The sequence below is a fragment of the Cynocephalus volans genome, chromosome 16 (assembly GCF_027409185.1).
Source record: "Cynocephalus volans isolate mCynVol1 chromosome 16, mCynVol1.pri, whole genome shotgun sequence".
In the NCBI taxonomy this organism is placed as follows: domain Eukaryota; kingdom Metazoa; phylum Chordata; class Mammalia; order Dermoptera; family Cynocephalidae; genus Cynocephalus; species Cynocephalus volans.
Genome location: NC_084475.1, coordinates 45,472,629 through 45,492,421, shown reverse-complemented (window position 1 = coordinate 45,492,421; position 19,793 = coordinate 45,472,629). Strand labels below are relative to the sequence as shown.

The 19,793-nt window shown below is 34.7% G+C and overlaps 1 protein-coding gene across 3 annotated transcripts in view; it reads left to right on the top strand.

Annotated features, from left to right (window-relative positions):
• Positions 1-19,793, top strand: part of PUM3 (pumilio RNA binding family member 3) — a 43,946-nt gene that overhangs the window by 2,544 nt on the left and 21,609 nt on the right. For 2 of the 3 annotated variants that reach the window (XR_010021899.1, XM_063081017.1), the window contains exons 2-12: positions 2,061-2,155; positions 3,254-3,475; positions 6,841-6,976; positions 7,582-7,657; positions 9,641-9,734; positions 9,998-10,064; positions 11,407-11,581; positions 12,774-12,877; positions 14,093-14,171; positions 16,152-16,250; positions 17,458-17,511. Coding sequence is in view for 2 of the 3 variants with exons in the window: in XM_063081017.1 (XP_062937087.1) it covers positions 2,071-2,155; positions 3,254-3,475; positions 6,841-6,976; positions 7,582-7,657; positions 9,641-9,734; positions 9,998-10,064; positions 11,407-11,581; positions 12,774-12,877; positions 14,093-14,171; positions 16,152-16,250; positions 17,458-17,511 (1,191 nt within the window). In the remaining variant the exon portion in view is untranslated. The remainder of the gene's footprint in view (positions 1-2,060; positions 2,156-3,253; positions 3,476-6,840; positions 6,977-7,581; positions 7,658-9,640; positions 9,735-9,997; positions 10,065-11,406; positions 11,582-12,773; positions 12,878-14,092; positions 14,172-16,151; positions 16,251-17,457; positions 17,512-19,793) is intronic. The other variant, XM_063081018.1, reaches the window with a different exon arrangement.

Below are 19,793 nucleotides of genomic sequence, written 5' to 3'. Positions count from 1 at the left end.
AAATCTTAAAGGTACAAGTAATGAGAGAATAGAAAATCACCATTCAGACACCACAGTAATTGCTGAGGCAAGATCCACTGAAAAATGCTAAAATCAGTGGGAAAAATTTAAGAAGACACAGGATATTTTCATAGTCTCAAGTTATCTTGTCCAAAATGTTTATTAATTGCTGTGGTAGTTGAACGTATGTTTATGAATTCTTTGGTATTCCTCCCTCCGAGAAGTGGAGTTTAGTTTCCTTTTCTTTGCATTTGGGCTGGACTTAGTGGCTTGCTTCCAATAGAGAAAAGGAAAAATAGTAACTTTACAGTGAAGAAACTTGACAAACACTACTTTGAGCAAGCAGTCAAGGTTTACATCACCATTAATAAGTCATACTGATGTCATGTACCTTCTAATATGATGCTGTGAGAAAAGTACTTCACCTCTGTGGTATTCTTCCAAAACATCCATAACCCCAGTTTAATAGTGAGAAAATATCAGACAAATCCCAAATGAGGCATATTCTACAAAACACAAAGGAGACATAATGCTAAACTCAGTGTATCCTGGAACAGAAAAGAAGGCATTAGTGGAAAAACTGGTGAAATCCAAATAAACCCTGTAGCTTAGTTAATAGTACTGTACTAATTTAATTTCTTAGTTTTGATAAATCATCATGGTAGGCTGTTAACATTAGGGGAAGCTCTGAAAAGGATATATGGAAATGCTATATCTTTTCAACTCTTCTATAAAATTATTTCAAAATAAAACTTAAAAATACAGACAAAATGTGTAAATAAATGAATTTTTAGAAAACTACATGCACAGAAGATCTAAGAGATGTAGGTGTGGTTATGATGGATATAGCCAAGTGATAAAGTGACCTACAGTCCTAAGTGTACTGAGGAAGCTAAGTAATTCAGGGGCCATTCATTTTTCAGAATCATATTAGTAAAGTTTAGACTAGAACAGCACTTTTCCAGAGTGTTCCTTGGAACCCTGCCTTTCTCTTGAGATCTTTCAGGAAAAAGCAGTTCAACTAGGGTTGGAAAATCCTGTGTACATTAACCTTTGCTTGGCAACTAGTAGTTAATACTAGCAAATTAAAGAATCTGAAAAGCCTTTCTTCGTAGGCTGATTATTGTTATTTAACTTACTGTTTCCCAAATACATTTCATTTCAGAACCTTTCTTTTCTCTTATACCTATCAATATCCTGAGAAATTAGTTCTTGAATGAAAAATTCTAATCTAGTCGTAGCTGATATTGTGTAGGGGTCCCTAACATCTACATTTAGGGTCAGCTTTAGAAATGAACATGCAACTTTGGAAAGTGAAGAAATGAGCCAAATGATGTTTGCTTTGATCTCTTCTCCTTCTTTCAGGGGCCAGGGAGGGGAGGGGTTATCTGTTGTTTGTCCTGTGCACCATGGGGTCTTTATACCCTAGAAGTGACCTGTTGGGCAGATTCTTTAAATGAAATAGTAAGTATTTCAACATAATCTTATTTTGGGATTCGCTGCAAGTTACTTGGCTGCTTCTAAAACAATTACAAATAAAACATCAGACGACGATCTTTGTTGTAGCTACGTTGGGTTACATAGGGATCTTTCAGATAATCCTTTATTTTCTTTCATTAAATTTGAATATGTAGTAAGTGCAGCCTATTGTTTGTTCCTGGCTTTTTAGAATAGAGACCAAGAAATGAAATGGTAATACTGTCAGTTACTCATCACCAAGTCTTCCCAGGTTACAAAATGCAAACAGTGATGTAAGCACTTAATGTATGGGCACTTAATGGCCATAACGGTCTACTTTTAGCCAGTACTATTGCTGAAGTTTTGCCTGTACATACATCACACACTCACCAGGATGTGTGCATGTTCTTGGTTTTTCTGTTGGTGTCTTGTTCATTTTCAGTTTAGTGATTTCGTAATTGCTGTACTTGTGTGGGTGCACATGCTGTACCTGGTGATTTGTGCTGCTGCTGCAAGCTCAAGGACTAAATGTGGCAATGACCTCTCAATGACTCTTATTTGATGAGGAGTAATTCTTTTTGATTTTGGTTTTGGTTTTCCAGAGTTGCTACGATGGAAGTCAAAGGGAAAAAAAACATTACAGGAAAGAGTACAAAGGCATCACAAGAAAAAAAAAACAGACTTCATAAAAACAGCGGTAAGACAGCAGTACCAAAACATGCTTCCCAGGTGGTGGTTTTGGCCATTATAATTAGGGGTGGGGGCCATGTAGCAGGTTCCAATCTGCATTCATGGGTTATGATTAGGATTGAAATAGTAGTAAGAAGTAGGGGTTATTGTGTATGAGTTAGCGTGTTCTTCATGAAATTGACATTTAAGAAATTGCCAGAAGCATTGAGGAATGCTTCACTCATGAAAGACTCCTCTCTCAGCCATTGTTGTTGGCTCATTTCATGCATACTAATTCACCATACATTTTATTTTAACATTTGATAAGCTGAGGCTGGTTACACATACTGCTAGTAAGCCAGATACTTTTAGCTTAATGATTTCTCATGGTGATGTCTTTATTGTTCCATCAGGTGTCAGTATTGCAAAATAGAAACGTCAGGGACTATATAAATGAGTAAATGTTTCCTAAGCAATCTTATTTTTTTCTTGTAGTAGTCTTAAGGCATAGCTGTTGCTGTTTGCCTCTCATTTGTTAGGTACTTAATTTGCAAGCTTTGTTGGCCAAAGAAGGTTTTCATCAAGTAATTTTAGGATGGACTGACTTAAAAATTTTTTCTCAAAACTAGAAATTTTGAAAATTAACATTTTAAATTTGTCTTTGAGATATACCTTGTAAATTTAAAGAGTTTTCATTTTATTCTTAGACTCCTGTTATTGAACCATTGAAAATTATGTGTAAAAACTAATGATATGAAGTCATTAAGGCAGATTACAAAGATATGTAAATAATATCTCTATGCTTAAAACTAAAGAGATCTATCAAACCAACAATAGTGGTTATCTCTAGGTGGCAGAATTATAAATAGCTTTTATTATATATCTCTCTGCTTTCTTGATTTTTGTATCATGAACCTGTATTATGGTTTTATAATCAGAGAAAGAATTTTTAAATTTTGTTTTGATTGTTTAAATCCTACTCTATTCAAAAATAAATATTGCATATTTGAGAGTAAGACAAAGTATGTCTCACAAAAGAGTGTGTAATTTTCTGTAATGAATACAATACAGTATCTAAAAAAGATTTAGGCCCAGAAGCATTGAATTTAGTATTTGTTATTGTCAGTAGATTCTGGTTCTTCAAGGACATTCCCAAGAAAAGTTGTTAAGGAAGGTGGACTTAAAATCACTTCTAAGAACTTTGAGAAAAGTGCCACAAAACCTGGGAAGAAGGGTGTTAGGCAATTTAAGAATAAGCAACAAGGGGACAAAGCACTGAAGAACAAATTCCAGCAGGCAAATAAATTCAACAACAAGAGAAAATTCCAGCCAGACAGTAAAAGTGATGGTAAGTACTGATTCCTTTAGCTTAATAGTCTTTGCAGAAGCTTTGCCTGCCTGGGCTGTCTGTGCCTGAACCTTTGTGCATAGGGACTCTGGAAGTACATTAGAGAACCTCCCATTCTTGTTCCTTGACAGGCAGCATTTTTGGGTGGGAGGAAGGAAATGTAGATAGGCTTAAATAAACAACAAAGCATCTTTCCTGGTCAAAATTTCCCTCTGGCACATAAAGTTCTTTATTTCTTAGATTCTTTTGGAATTACCTGAGCCATAGAGTTAAGCTAAACTGTAATGGATTCATACAGTAGAGTCTTAATAAAACATCTCTTTCTGTAAGTGAAAATGAATTTATTCATTCATTTTTTCAACAGATATTTGAGTTTCTATGCATTGTACTAAAAGATAGGGTAAAATAAATAAATAAATAAAATTAACGATCCGTAAGGATATGGGCCCCAACTAATCTTCTTAGAGGCCAGCTTTAAAGAACCAGTGTGCGCCAGCTGAATGTCAGCCTTACCTAGGGATGCCGTGGTGAACAAGAGACTTATAGAACCCTGCCCTCACATAACTTAGGCCAGTCTAATATAATCATCTCATGAGATGGCTCAGATCCAGTAGCAGTTCCAGAGAAGGTAGAGTGCAAATGTGACAGATTTGATTTTAATTGGTTCAGGATGAGTTGTGCACTGATTGGAAATATTGGCAGGGCTCCTGTTTGTTGAAACAAACTACTCATCTCTTCATCACAGTGTTCAAGGGGTCATTTCTTTTTTTTTTTTATTTTAAAAAATGACCGGTAAGGGGATCTTAACCCTTGACTTGGTGGTGTCAGCACCACGCTCTCCCAAGTGAGCTAACCGGCCATCCCTATATAGGGATCTGAACTCGTGACCTTTGTGTTATCAGCACCACACTCTCCCAAGTGAGCCACGGGCTAGCTCTCAAGGGGTCATTTCTGACTCAGGGTTTTGTTCTCTGTTGTACAGCATGCCCCTATTGTACATTGTCTTAACACTAGTCTAAAACAAGCAGTTTCCAGGTTACACGTACTGACATACATTTACCTTCTCTGCAACATCATGAGAATTTCTCTGGTGCCTTTTGTTGTCTTTTTCTCTCAGCAGAATATCCTAACACTGCTCCTTTGTTACCAACTGAGACAACTGCCATGGAGCCTTCTCAGTCCAGTCCCCTAGCCCTGGTCCTCACGCTTTACTCTAGAAGGATAGCAGCCTTAAGACAGGGAGGTGGGGAGAGAGGAAGGAAAGGAAAACTTGAGTATTTCTCCTTAGGCTTATAGGATCCCTTTCATGTTCCAGCTCCCATCTTTTCTCTTAATTTTCTCTTCTCTGCCCCACCCATACCCCAATAGTTTCTCTTCCAGCTTAACTTTCCTAGACTCTCTAATGGGTTCTGAATTTTCCTTTCCTTACTGGAGGTCTTGACACCTGCATTTTAAACACACACATTCATTCTCACATTAAGATCCTGTCATGCAAGTTGGCCAGGTGGCTCAATTGATTAAGAGCACAGTGTTGTAACACCGAAGTCAAGGGTTCAGATCCTCACACCTGCCAGCCGCAAAAAAAAAAAAAAAAAAAAAAAGATCCTGTCATGTTACGTTATTGCCCTTGTTCCCTTTGCTATGGGAGGTATTTCTCGCCATCTCAAAATGGAACTCTTGATTTTATTTTCTCGTATATTTATTTATACCAGTAACTGAGCGAGGTTGGATATTGACATCCCAAAACTGATATATCTACTGCAGCCTAGCATGACGTATGTCAAAGGTACCCAGATATTTGTGGAATTAAATTAGCTCTGGATGAGTTATTATCTTCTGCTACATAGCAGAGGTTGCCCTAATGTTAATGGTAAACATGCCCTCCCTTGCTTATAATCCTCTATATTACTGGGCAGGGAGTAAACAAGTAGGTATAAGGGGAACAATTAAATATGTTGTAGTATATTGAATAGCCATTAAAAATTATGTTCTTGAGGGCTGTCTGCTTAGCTCAGTTTGTTAGAGAGCAGTGTTACAATACCAAGGTCAAGGGTCTGGATCCCTGTATTGGCCAGTTGCCAAAAACAAACAAAAAAAATTATGTTCCTGAGAAATATTTTGTTTCATAGAAAAATGCTTACAATATAATAATGTTAAGTAAAGACAGTAAGATTCTGAATTTTTAAAGATTAATATAAACATGCATGGGAAAAAGGCAAGAAGGAATTAATCAGTTAGGTTTTGGTTTTATAGAGGAATTTTGTTTTTTACATTTTCCAAGTTTTTTAGAATGAATGTATTTTGTAAGAGAAAGGGAGATACTTAGAAATAACTAATTCTCCAGAAGGTTCCCTGCAGGGATCTACATGTAAATAATGTCCATTTTATTAAGTTGTTTGGCCTCGTTGGGCTCTTTGGTTCAATTGGAAAATTACTCCAATTTTGAGGACAAAATAATAGTAATAGTAAAAATAGTAATAGAAAGATAATCGATTTTTATAGCATCACTCTGTAGAGAACTTGGAAATTTTGGTTTTGTTTTGTCATGAGTAAGGGGCAGCAGAGGGTTGTTTCTGGGTTTGAATTCTGGCTCTTCTGCTATGGGTTGTGCAGCCTTAGACAGAGACATAACTGCTTGGTGCCTTTGTTTCCCCTGCGTGGAAGTAGAGAAAATAATACCCACAATGTAGGGTTGTTGTAAGAATTAAATGACTTAACACATGATAGCATCAGAGTAGTGAATTTTTGAAATTACTTTTCCTGTTTTAATATTTGGACTAATTTTTGTTTTCATTGAAAACTTGTTATACCTAACGTCCAATGATCTTAATGTTCCAAAATAGAATTTTATTTTACAATTGAAAAAGATATTTAAAATTTTTTGGTTGCCTTTATAATCTTTTTAATGTCCTTCTGTCTTATCAGTTATCCTGTTAAGAATCAGTAAAGAAGGGCCCGCCCATGACTCACTTGGGCGAATGTGGTGCTGATAACACCAAGGCCACGGGTTTGGATCCCTATATAGGGATGGCTGGTTGGCTCACTTGGGAGAGTGTGGTGCTGACAACACCAAGTCAAAGATTAAGATCCCCTTACTAGTCATCTTTTAAAAAACAGAAAAAAGTAAAAAAAAAGAATCAGTAAAGAGCTGTTGAATGAATGATTGGTTTTAGCCAAATTTAAAATGTACAAACTGCTCAGAAAGTGAACTAAAGTATAAATTTATAGGGAATGATATTTCCCCCCTTCTAGCTTCCACAATGAATACTGATCCTGAGTAGTGATTGCTCTTTGTACCTAATTTGTATTTGTTTATGGCATTCAGAATGTTGCATGTAATTGAAAATAATTTCTGTAATAACTAGAATCAGCAGCCAAGAAACCCAAATGGGATGATTTCAAAAAGAAGAAGAAAGAACTGAAGCAGAGCAGGCAACTCAGTGATAAAACCAACTATGACATTGTTGTTCGGGCAAAGCAGATTTGGGAGATTTTAAGAAGGTAATGCTACCTAATGGCGTCTTTATTAGTCCCTTTGAGATGATGGAGACTTAAAATTGTACCTTGTAAGTAGAGAGATGTCCTAAAATAAATGACATAACATTTGGGTTATTTAGGGAGTACTCATAACACCGCAGTAAAGGCATCAGTCCTTGGATATCTGCCTATTGTAGAAATGTGTGGAATCATTAGGATGGTGTTGGATATGTTTATGCAAATGTATGAGAGTTAAGATGGGTTTGACATCCTTCCTGAGAGATTTCTGAGAAAATGAAGGACAGTTTCCTATCGTCTCGGTTTTGAGATACTTAAGTATTTGGGATCTTAGACTTCCTTTATTATTTTCTTTACTTGTAAAGTTCTGGCTGTTAAGATTTGGATTGATGCATAAAATTATACCTTGTGAAATGAGTTTCTGCCTTTGAGAAAATTACTTTTGTCTGGCTGCTCTGGAATAGTAATTTTAATGTCAGAGGTTTGCCGCTTTTGAAAAGAAAATCATGCTGAACTGGTGAACATGTACTGGTGTGGTTTTTTGTTTTGTGTGTTTAAAATAATTTCTTCACTTGACCTGTGTTTCCTCCATCCTTTCTTCTCATTTGTAGAAAAGACTGTGACAAAGAAAAAAGAATAAAGTTGATGAGTGACTTGCAGAAGTTGATTCAAGGGAAAATTAAAACTGTAAGTAGGACATAATCATTATTGCAATTTATTTAAACAATTGAAATTGCTTCACTCTCAGGAAAGGGTAGTTGACCATTCAGGATAGGTGAACTTGTCATTGTTTCCAGCATATTTGGCCAAGAATTTCAAATATCTTACATAACACTGGTTAAAAATTGAATATCGAGGGACCTTATGGCTAGGGAGTTGTGAAAAGACTATCAAGTAGGCTGTGTCATTTTTTAATAATTGACTTCAGATAAATCATTGTTCTCTTAAAGTTATCTTCAGAAATTTATTAGTTCATTAGTATTTGTTTAAATGTATTGCTCTGAACTCCATATAATTTAGTGTTTGAAATTGTTAACATTTTTGTATTTCCAATGCAAACATTCTTACCTTGTTTTTTCTTCCTTGCATCATGCAAAGATCTTTAACTAAAATATAATAGATTTATGAATTCTAAAGTAGTTTTCATGGTTGCTACTTAATCCAGTTTGGTAATAAATTCCCATTGGCTCTCGTGTATTTGGATAAATGCATACTGGCTGTTTACTTACTTGTAAGACAACAGATTTCAGTAGTTTTAGGGACCCTGCAGGGGCAGCCTTTGCTAAACCACATGCATAGTTCTAACTGGATGCTATGATATAGTTTGAAGGAATGTCTTGAAATAGCAAGTCCTCAGTTGTTTCTTTCTTAGAAATTTAGCAAGATCTTTTTTAGGTTAGAACTGCTCTTCAGTTCTAGCAGTAGTCTGTTATCCTCAATTTATGAATGTTTCATACTCAAGTTCTTTTCTTGACTATCCTTAGGTCATTGTTGCATGACCATGGACTTGGGAGTTAGTCTGGTCTTTAAATCCTGACTCAGTTACTTAAAATATCTATGCTTTTGGACATTAACAGTAACTGATTTATCTATTATTTGTTGTGTGCTAGGAATTGTGCTAACCAGTGCATATGTTGACTCATTTAGCTTATGTCATCACCCCTATTGTACATTTCATATATCTGGGGCTCAGAGAAATTAAGTTTCTTCCTTAAGGTCACAGGGATATTTAAAGGACATATATTGGTTATATAGTAGGTACTCAATATATGCACAAAAAAGCTTACTTTTTAAAAAAAGTTTTATCAAAGATGTCTTACAAATTTCCCTTAGAGAAATTCTTTTGAAATCTATGACTTTGATGGAGGTGTACCCTCACCTTCTGATTTGTTGGAAGTACAAAATTTTAAAGACAGAGCGAGGAGCAGATAAGCACTTTTGAAGTAGACTGTTACTGTATATTAGTAAAAATAATTTTGCCTGACTGATGATTTGTAGATGTTGCCCTAGAAAATTGATTAGTGGGTCCTTTCAAAAGTTGTGAGGGGGGATGAGTTGAAGAATCAGATTTCAAATACAACCACCTTTCTAGGAATATTACTAGATATATGTGCAGGGATTATAATGAAGATGACAAATGGATGATAAACTTGTAATGTAATTGCCAGTGTGTATTATACAATTACATTGTGTAGCAAGACTTTTGGATTGATTTATGTATCTTATATCTATACCTTTGGTTGCCAGAGCCAAACATTCTAAGATCACTTATGTAAAAATCATACAGTAATAGACTATTTAAATTGGGATAGTCCCCTTTTAGAGAAGGTAACTTCCAGAGAAATGAAGAGTATTGTCCATACAATCATTAGATGGTTTTGTTTTGGTTTTAATTATAATAATAGGAATCTTGCAAAATGATTAAATCTATTCCTGCCTAAATGTCATTATTAATTATGCCTATAAAATATGGTAGGTAGCAAAACCAAAAATGATGTTCTGTACAATTAAAATAAGTATATCTACTCCCAAGTAGTCTAGGTTTGATTTTTATCCATGAAGACCCCACTTTTTTTTCTAACAAGTAATTCTAAAAGGTAGCAAGTAATAAGAAAGAAATATAGTTCTTCAGAAGAGAATTAGTCTAAAGGCTCAAACTGTTTCCTGCAGATTGCGTTTGCACATGATTCAACTCGGGTGATCCAGTGTTACATTCGCTATGGTAATGAAGAACAGAGAAAACAGGCTTTTGAAGAATTGCGAGGTATTTGTTATATACTGAAGATTAGTTGCTATCATCTGTAATAAGTCATTTATTTTCTCTTGAAATACCAGTACCGTCCTAGAGAATAATTTTGTTAAAAGTGTGTGCTCTGCAGGACCTTTTTTGTTTTTAATTTGCTCTTTGCCTGGGACAATATAGAGAGTTATTTATGTTCCCAGGATTGTGCATTTACTTAGTTCTTTCCTTTGTTTCAAAGAACTGAAAGAGGATAGCAAATCATTGTAATGTATTTTGTTTTTCAGATGATCTGGTTGAATTAAGTAAAGCCAAATATTCCAGAAATATTGTTAAGAAATTTCTCATGTACGGGTAAGTTATTTCATTTATAAAATCTATTTTTTCTTAGTTTTTTGAAGGTGTAGGTTCCAGCTGTCCTCAAATGTTACTCAAAGTTTGTAGTGATAGTAATAGGCCAGCAGATGTTGGTGATGTTTCCAGGGAGTATCACCTTAGAACCAATTATTGAAATTAATGTAAAATTATGGTATTGCCTTCACCATTCTTAAGGGCGTATACTTATATTTTGAAGCTTTGGAAAAGGAAAAATGGAATAATTAACTTGTATAGTCGGCCTTCAGTATCCATGGGGAATTGGTTCCAGGACCCCGTGTGGATACCAAAATCCACAAATGCTCAAGTCCCTGATATAAAATGGCATAGTATTTGTGCACATCATTCTGTGTACTATAAATCATCCCTAGATTAAAGATAACACCTAATACAATGTAAATGTATTTAGAGGGTAGAGGGTTGGCAGGGACAGGTTTTGTTTTTTCTTAACAAAACACTTACCCAGAAAAGGTGAATATTTCCTCCTTACTGTTACTAATCTATCCTAAATATGGTTGTAGAAATTTTGGTTTTAAACCATTCTTAGTGCAGAAGGAGATCTTTTTTTCTGATATTGTATCCTGTAAAATGATATTATACAGTAGTGGTTTATGGACTGAGGTAGGGTCATTGGGTTATGAAACGTCAAGATGGGAGGATTTCCTAAGTTAGGTGAATTGGAAGTTGTCTTGACCAATCTTTTGAAGTGTAATAATGTGCCAGAATATGATAACCAACAACAAAAAAGTGTAGCATATACAGTTGACAGAATTTTCAAAAAATGTATTTGTGGCTATAATTATCAGCTGCTTAGTTATTTTAGTATATAACATAAATACTTGTGATTAAGTCCTGTTTTAAAAGAGAGTCCTAGAGTGTATTGTATCACTATTTCCCTGCATTTTTGACTTTTACCTTCTCTTTACTCCTACCCTACTTTTTTTTTTTCAAGCTGTACAGTTTAATAGGAACTGACATTTATTGTGCACTTCTACATGCTGGTCACAATTCTCGATGCATCTTCCCTCATTTCATCCTCACAGCAACCTTATTTCTAGTTTATGAATGAAGAAACTGAGGCACAGAGAGGTTCAATAACTTGCTCAGGGTCTTTGAGCTGGTAAGCAGAGCCAGTTTCTAAACTTAGGCAGGCTGGCTACTGAGTCACCTAAAGACTGAAGTGGAAATAAAGGCAATTTGATTTTCCCAATCCAAGCATTTCTCTGCAGGAGACCCCCCTGCACAGATAGGAGAGGTATGTTGTGTTTACCCAGCTTTCTCCTCCTGTCATTGCTTTTTTTCCTGATTGTGTTGGGAGTAGAAGTAAACCACAGATTGCGGAGATAATCAGAAGTTTTAAAGGCCATGTGAGGAAGATGCTGCGGCATGCAGAAGCGTCAGCCATCGTGGAGTATGCATACAATGACAAAGCCATTTTAGAACAGAGGAACATGCTGACGGAGGAGCTCTACGGGAACACGTTTCAGCTTTACAAGGTGACATTTCCAGAAGTTTTTTCCTAGTATTTTTACTTTTTCAATGTGTTCTTTCTTAACTTCTAATGCCCTGTTTTCAGAATGTAATTTTACTTTGGCTGGTCCTTAAAGAAACCATCTCATACTCTTTATTGTCTTAGTTTATTTTGTCTCCGGTGTAGTGAGAAAGTGATCATACTTAATTTCTCCTTCTCCCAGAGCACTATCTTTACATTCCCCTCAAATTAATCTACTTTTGTTACTACCGCCCAAGTGCTCTGAGCGTAATGCTTCAGTACTTTTTCTGCAGTCAGTCAGTTTGAGGTAGAAGACTCTTCATACAGGTTGAGTGTCCCTTATCCAAAATGCTTGGGACCAGAAGTGTTTCAGATTTCAAATTTTTTCAGATTTTGAAATATTTGCATTGTACTGATTGACCATCCCAAACCTGGAAATCCAAAATTCTCCTTTGAGCATTTCAGATGAGCATCATGTTGATGCTCAAGAAATTTTGGATTTTGGAGCATTTTGGATTTTGGATTTTCAGATTTGGGATGCTCAACCTGTAACTAGTGAAGCTTTGTGACCAACCCCTAGCCAGCTCCAGCAAAGTACACTGGGCTCTTTGGTGCTGCCTTCTCCTGTACTGCTTCATGCGTATGCAGTACTGTTCTCCAGATTGAATCCAGAAAGGAAGGGGAGAGGAGAGACCCCACCTTGAATAGAGTACAGGGATTGAATCTGAGAATGGCTAATCAGAGGGATGAGGCCAGTTCAAAGATCTATTTAAAACCATGGGACATAAACGCATGCATTTCTCTGAAGGGATATATGTGGGTTGATTCCTGGGTCAGGTTCAGGTCCTGGGTTGAACTCGTTGCTGTTATTTCTTTTTTAACAGTTCACTATAGGACTATCTAGCTAATTACAAAACACGTGATGGCAAGAATTTGTAAACTGAGTACTTGATCTTATGGCTGGTTGGCTTAGTTGGTTGTTTGGCCTGGCTCCTTAGATCCATTGGTGGATGTACAGACTGAGAATCAGATAATCCAGAATTATCCCATGAGTGTATATACAGCAGGGCTTTTATTATGTAAATATGGAAAATCTTAATTTTAAGCTTATTTAAAAGTACTACAATTGATTTTCTTTGTTCTGAAGTGAAGAAATTGATTAAATTTAGAGGGGTTTGGTTTTTTTGTTGTTGCAGTCAGCAGAACACCCAACTCTGGAGAAAGTGTTGGAGGTACAGCCAGAAAAATTGGAGCTTATTATGGATGAAATGAAACAGATTTTAACTCCCATGGCCCAAAAGTAAGAAAGATGTTTTTGTTTTTTCTTGACAAATGGCATTTGAAGGAGGAAAGTTTTACATAACTCTTGCCCAGAAAAGGTGAACATTTCCTCCATAATGTTATGAGTCTATCCTAAATAAGAGTGTAGAAATTTTGGTTTGAAACCATTCTTGGTGCAAAAGGAGAATTGTTTTTCTGATATTGTATCCTGTATAATGATAATATACAATAGTGGTTTATGAACTATTTTTAAGCAATGAAACATTTTTTCCCCATATAAAATGTATATTGAACCCCCATATATGAAATAATTTCACAAATATAATCTGTTATTTAACATGGGTTGTAAGGCTTAGAAACCTGTGCATGTGGCCTTCTTGTCACTTGTGTACCACAGTGGAGTGGCTGGGACCAGTCTGCCTGTGTATGACTCCTGGTGCCCCCCCAGCCCCTACCAATTATTAACTGTGTGACCATGGACAACTTAACTTCCCTCTACCTCAGTTTCCATATCTATGAAATTGGTATAATAATAATATATTCTTCATAGGGTTTTACAAATATTAAATGGGTTAATATTTCCAAAACACTTAGAACAGTGCTTTGCCCATAAAGGCAGCATTGGTTTTTGCTGTCTGCTGGACACTCCATGTGAACTTTAGGTCTTTGATGCCTGACCATCAGCCTCCACTGTACACCTGAATTCATCAAGTGTCCCACTAGGGGGCTTGGACCAAGTAGGTGTCATTGCAATTGATGAACTGTTTTGGTCCATTGAACTTTTCATTCTGCTAAAGTTATTTTATGAAACTGATGTATTGTGAAGGGTGCTTGACAGAAAGAAAAGAGCTATAAAAAAAAAAAAAAAAATATATATATATATATATATATTTCCACAAGTGGATTTCTAATCATGTGTTCAGTGCTAGGTAAAAAATATACATGTCTTTATTTAAGAGAGTGGAGCATATTTTGAATGATGATTTCATCTTTTCTGGTTAGGTACTAGAAATTTGTACTCTGGTCTTGGTTGTAGATGGCACTAAATCAATTTTGCAGTCTAAACGTTTTCTACAAATTTTAATATTGCTGAAAGATACACTCTATCTTATGACTAATTACATCTAGTTAAAACATTTCACTTATGTTGTTTAGATTATTTTAGGACAACCAAATTTACCTGTCTCTGTGTGACTGTAGTGCCAAATCTGATGGTTTTTTTTCCTGATTTCAGGGAAGCTGTGATTAAACACTCATTGGTGCATAAAGTGTTCTTGGACTTTTTTACCTATGCACCCCCCAAACTCAGATCAGTAAGTTCTTAGTTTTTCTTTTTCAACCAAATCATAGAGTTAGAGCTATGTAGAAATTTGAAACACTGCTTTGATGTACATTGTCTTTTGGAAATTTTAAAGAGTTGTTTCTTATTTAGAAAAGGTAATGCACTAACACATCCTTTGGACAAGTCTGCTAATTCCATTTAGGTTTTTTTCCAAAAACAATAGAATTGACCCTAGTTTTATTAATTCCATTGAATTTATATATTTTAATTATAATCCAAACAGAATCCTCTAGCTAATATAATCTGAAAATTAACTAACACATAGAGGCATATTCAGCATTCAGGTAGTTTTAAATACAACTGTGCCAATACAAAAAAAAACAAATGATGTTGGTGTTAAAAGGTTAGGGGAGGATACTTAATGTGAAACTAAATGGACCATGAAAACCTAGGCCTTATATGATGAAAGGAGAAGGAACAGAGAGTAAAGGTAGATTGCACTCCTCTTGCAATCAACGATGGGAACACAAATGAAAATACACTGTTCAGGTCCCTGAACTTTGCTTGCTTCATCTTACAGTGAGTTCATTGTCCATTTGTCCTCATTTTCTAAACACAAGAGATAACTAAAATAATGACACAGATTTCTTTTAACAAATACGCCAGATTGTACATTCATAGGAATTTCAGCCCTCTCAGAATTGGCATACAAAATAATTTCCAAAGAGTAGCCACCCACCTAAGCTTATGGTTCAGTGACCATAGCAGCATCTTTTCTTTTGGGGATTTCTCTCCATTTCCGGCAGAACACAGTTGTGGATTTACTGAGGCAGGACTATATGTTCAGAACTGAGAAAATGAACATTTGAATATATTCAGCAGCAGAAAGTATTTATCTTTTAATGTTGAATGTGTTAATAATAGCAAAAAAATCATTTGGAACTTAGTGTGAATATAAAGCAATAAGACAAATTATCTTTCTGGCACTGGCAGCATTTTCAAAAGAGAGACTTTAAAAAAAAATCTTTAGAGATAATTGAAACACCATTGGAATATATGTGTAGCTGTCCAACTGGATAGCTTTGAAAAGATTCATGAGTTCAGGTATTGTTAGCTGAAAGCTGTGTTCTTGAAATTCATCCTGGGAAAGAATTGTAAGATACTTGAGAGTCAAACTGCATGTTCCTTATTGATGATATTAGGTACCTACCATTCTCTTTCCTGGCATGAGCCTTTGTATTCATTTAATATAAATTTTAAAATTGGGAATAAACTAAAATGGGGCCCTGTGGCTGTTAGCTGCTAGAACTTCTTTATATTCTGTGTACTTAGACTTTGAATATATGAATAAGAAATTATATACATTGAAAATGAAGACCTAAAATTAAATTAAGCTAAACTACTTTGTAAGAAATCAAATGATTTTTTACTGAAGGGTCGTTTATAGGTGAAGGCCTAGTGTAAACATTAAAACAGAGATTAATTTTTCTAAGGGAAATGTTATTTGTTTGTGGTAAAAAAAAAATCATGATTTCTGGAGATAATCTAGTGATATACTAAAAACAGACACTTTTTCAGTCAGAATGAGTATTTTGGTACTCTGTTTATGAAATACATGTCTCTTAAGAATGAAGATTTTATTTGCTTTAACTGTTCTGTTGAAAACTCCCTTCTTTCTCACCACCACCTCCTAGACTTCTTTATTCTGGAAAATCATTTATAATATATTATACTATACATGTATAGCCTGTGACTTTTTTTTTAATAGACATTGGTAATAGTCAGATATTTTGTTTAATAGAAATTGCCTGCTGGCAGTATTGGCTGTTCTTGATGGAAAAGAATGTTTCTAGAAAGAAGTGTGTTTCTGTTTGTCTACAAAATTAAAAATTAAACCGTTTGCTACTCGTACTCTCTTCTTTCATTCTCTGTGCATAACTGGCTCCCTGTAGACAGATAAAAGAGCAGAAAGAAAGAAAAGAATAAAACCCTGATAGCATTTCTTCCCCAGGAATTGATTGAAGCCATCCGCGAAGCGGTGGTATACCTGGCACACACACACGATGGCGCCAGAGTGGCCATGCACTGCCTGTGGCATGGCACACCCAAGGTAAGTGTGTCATCACTTGCTTGTAAATTGTCAGTCAGAGCCATGCCTTGTCTGCAGCTTGACTGGCCTGTCCTTAGGCTTCAGTCCCCTTTGGTCTTTGCCCGGATGTACATAAACAACATTATCTCCTCCAAGCTGTGCCTCGGGGCCTCTCAGGAATTATCCCTCTTCTGTAGGCCTAGCATGTCCTCTCTGCTTAGTAGAAAACCTTGAGGTTTCCTTAAAGGATGGGGAGGGATCCATCAAGAAAGTAAATGCAGTATTTGTGTTAAGCTTTATAGAACCTTTGATACCTGTTGGGCTCTTTTATAACTCATTTAATGATCATGTTGGGGGAGGGGGAGGTATTTTGAGGAAAAAGGTAAAGATCCATATTAATCACAGAAATTTAATGGAAATGATCGTCATTTCCTTGATCAGTATAATTCTGCCTTCAAAAGATAGTTGTGCTATTTTTTTATTAATAAAACTTTAATTTCATTTAACAAATGCATTTTCAATATTGTCTTTATGCTAGACTCTTATGTATGTGAAGACAGTTCAGACATTGGAGAAAGGATCTCAGGGACTGTAAAAGATGGTTTCACCATGGTTGCCTTGGAACTTACAATTTTATAGTTCTATATTTTTCTCTAAGTGGATTGTCTTATACAAGGGTACTTCAAAAAGTTCATGGAAGGATTCATGTTATCTTTTAATTCCATTTTTCCATGAACTTTTTGAAGTACCCTCTTATAACAAAAAGTTCATGGAAAAATGGAATTAAAGGGGAAGGAAGAGGGAGGGGGGCTAATGAGGAATTGGTCAAGGAACACAGAATGATTGTGTATTGTAGTGATGAGTAGGCTAACTATACAGATCTAACTACCAGACATTCTACACAGTTATTGAAAATAAACGTTGTGCCCCACATGTATGTTTAATAAAAATTTTTTTAAAAGAATTTAAAAGGTAAAAAAAAAAAGATAATATGGATCCTTCCATGAACTCTTTGAAGTACCCTTGTATGTATGATAAAGATTATAATAGCTTTGAAGACTTCTTATACTATATTGCAATTTTTTTGTGCTGGCTGTGTAACTCTTATTTTCACTAGTGAGAAGTATGCCACTCAGAAGAAAATTTAATATTATATAAAAATTTTAACTGTGACATACATTTAATCTATAACTGAAAGTTCATTGGGGCAATTTTTTTAATTTTAAAGGACAGAAAAGTGATTGTGAAAACAATGAAGACTTATGTCGAAAAGGTGGCTAATGTAAGTATAATAAAATTATTAAATTAAACTATTAAAACTAATTAAATTTCTTTTAATTCTTAATAAAATGAATTCATGTCTGTATAGATCATTTGAAAAATTCAGAAAATTACCAAGAAGAATTATTACCAAGAATTACCAGAAAAGTTACCAAGAATTATTTTATTTCATTGCAGTTTTTTTCTATGCGTATGCATGTATTTTCATATATTGTTTACATAAAGTGGAATTCATACTGCATGTAGTCTTTTTTCTTCTTTAGTTTAACATTGTATTGTTTCAGTTCTCCATTTTTATTAGATATTCTCTGAAGACCTGATGCTTAATAAATTAGCCCAGTCATGTTAATTAAACATGGAAATTACTTTAGGCTGTAGGTAAATAATGCCACATAGAGTACTTCAGAAATTTGATGCCAGTTTTTATTACACCAAAAACAGGACAAATTAAAATTTGTCCTGTTTTTAGAATAAATTTGCAGTGCGGTAATAGAGAATTCAGTTGTTAAATTTTACAGTTCTTTGGAATCCTTTGGAGTTGTAATAACAGCTTTCCTAATGAAATTAGTACGTACAAAAAGTTTTTTCTGGGGGATTGCCTCAAAAAGAGTCTTTGTGTGTGTTTAGATATTAAACAATTTTGCATAGGATTTCTATGGAATACTAAAACTAGAATGCATGAAGTAGTAAATATAATTTTAATTTTTGATTTATATTTTATACATTGTAACTGATGACTTAGTCATCAGTAAATATCTAGTTTACTGGTAAACTAAAATTATTTAGTAATCAACTACTTTTTCCTATGAAAAATCCAATGAAAACTATTAGTATCTAGTGAATATTTAATATAGCAAATGCTAATTCAAACAAAGATAACGTTGATGCTGTGTGAATGTATACTTACCTGTTGTCTTCTGTAGGGCTGGGGATTAGGAGAAGAGTTAGTGTGTAACCATTCAAAAGGCAGCTAGCTTTCCTGTGACAAAGTGAAACATGGGATTCTGTAATGAGCTGTTTTGGGGTATGAGAATATTCTATGACTCATAATTCATCATTTAGTGAATTTTTATGTATGACATTTTAATTTCAATACTTTAAGTTAGAAATGAGTCAAAATAGAATGTTAGTGGGAAGTTCTAAAAGGTGTTAGTAGTCAGACATTTCTTCGTAATAAAATTAATTAGATTGTTTTAATTTTATAGTTATGTAAAATTAGTTATGTCAGGTAACTTAATAATGTTTTTAAGAACCTAATCTTACCAACGTGGTATTCAGTGACTTGTTTGATCTCTGAGAGTTACTTCCAAAGGAAGGAAATAAACTAATATAACCCATGGATTTGATCCATGGACTGTTTAGAAGTGTCGTTTAAATTCCAAATGTTGGGGGTTTCTTGATATACTCTGTATTTTTTCAATCTTTTTAAATTTATTGAGACTTGTTTTATTGGCTAACATATGGTCTATCTTAGTTTCTATTAGTTGCTGAGAGAAACATGTTAAAATCTTCATCTATGATTATGGATTTGTTTTTTCCTCACTTAAATTTGGTTCCATACTAGCTTCTTTTGCACTCATGCTGAGATACTTTGTACTTAGTCATGCTTATGGGCATATGACTTAAGAAAACTGAAGCCAGTGGTTTTGTACTATGCACATTATTCTATATTTGGTTTCCTTCACTTAATTCATCTGAGGGGGTCATTTTATTTCAATACATATACATCTATCTACCTCACTCTTTTTAATGACCTCATAATATTTGATTATATGGCTATCCTATAATTCATTTAACGTCCCTGCTGTTGGAAACTGGGTAGTTTATATATAATTTTTAAAATCACATTTGGTCCTCCAGTGAATATCCTTATACTTGAGTCTTTGTACTTACATGGAAGCATATCTGTAGGATAAATCCCTAGAACATTGGAATTGCTGGATCCAAGAATGTGTACGCTTAAAATTTTTATAGATATCAATTGCTCTTCAAAGAAATTGAACCACTTTATATTCTCACCAACATAAAAGTGTGCCTGCTTTTCCCCAAACCTTTGATAAATTAGTCTACTATCAAAGGTTTTCACCACTGCCTATAGGATAGGTAGAAAATGGCATTTCAGTGTTTTAATTATTGTTCCTAATTATTTCATTACAGCATTATTTCATACATTTTAAGCCATTTATACTTTTTTGTGAACTGACTATTCATGTTCTTTGCCCATTTTTAGTTGATTGTTCATCTTTATATAGTAAGGATATTAGACCTTTGTTATGTTTCTCC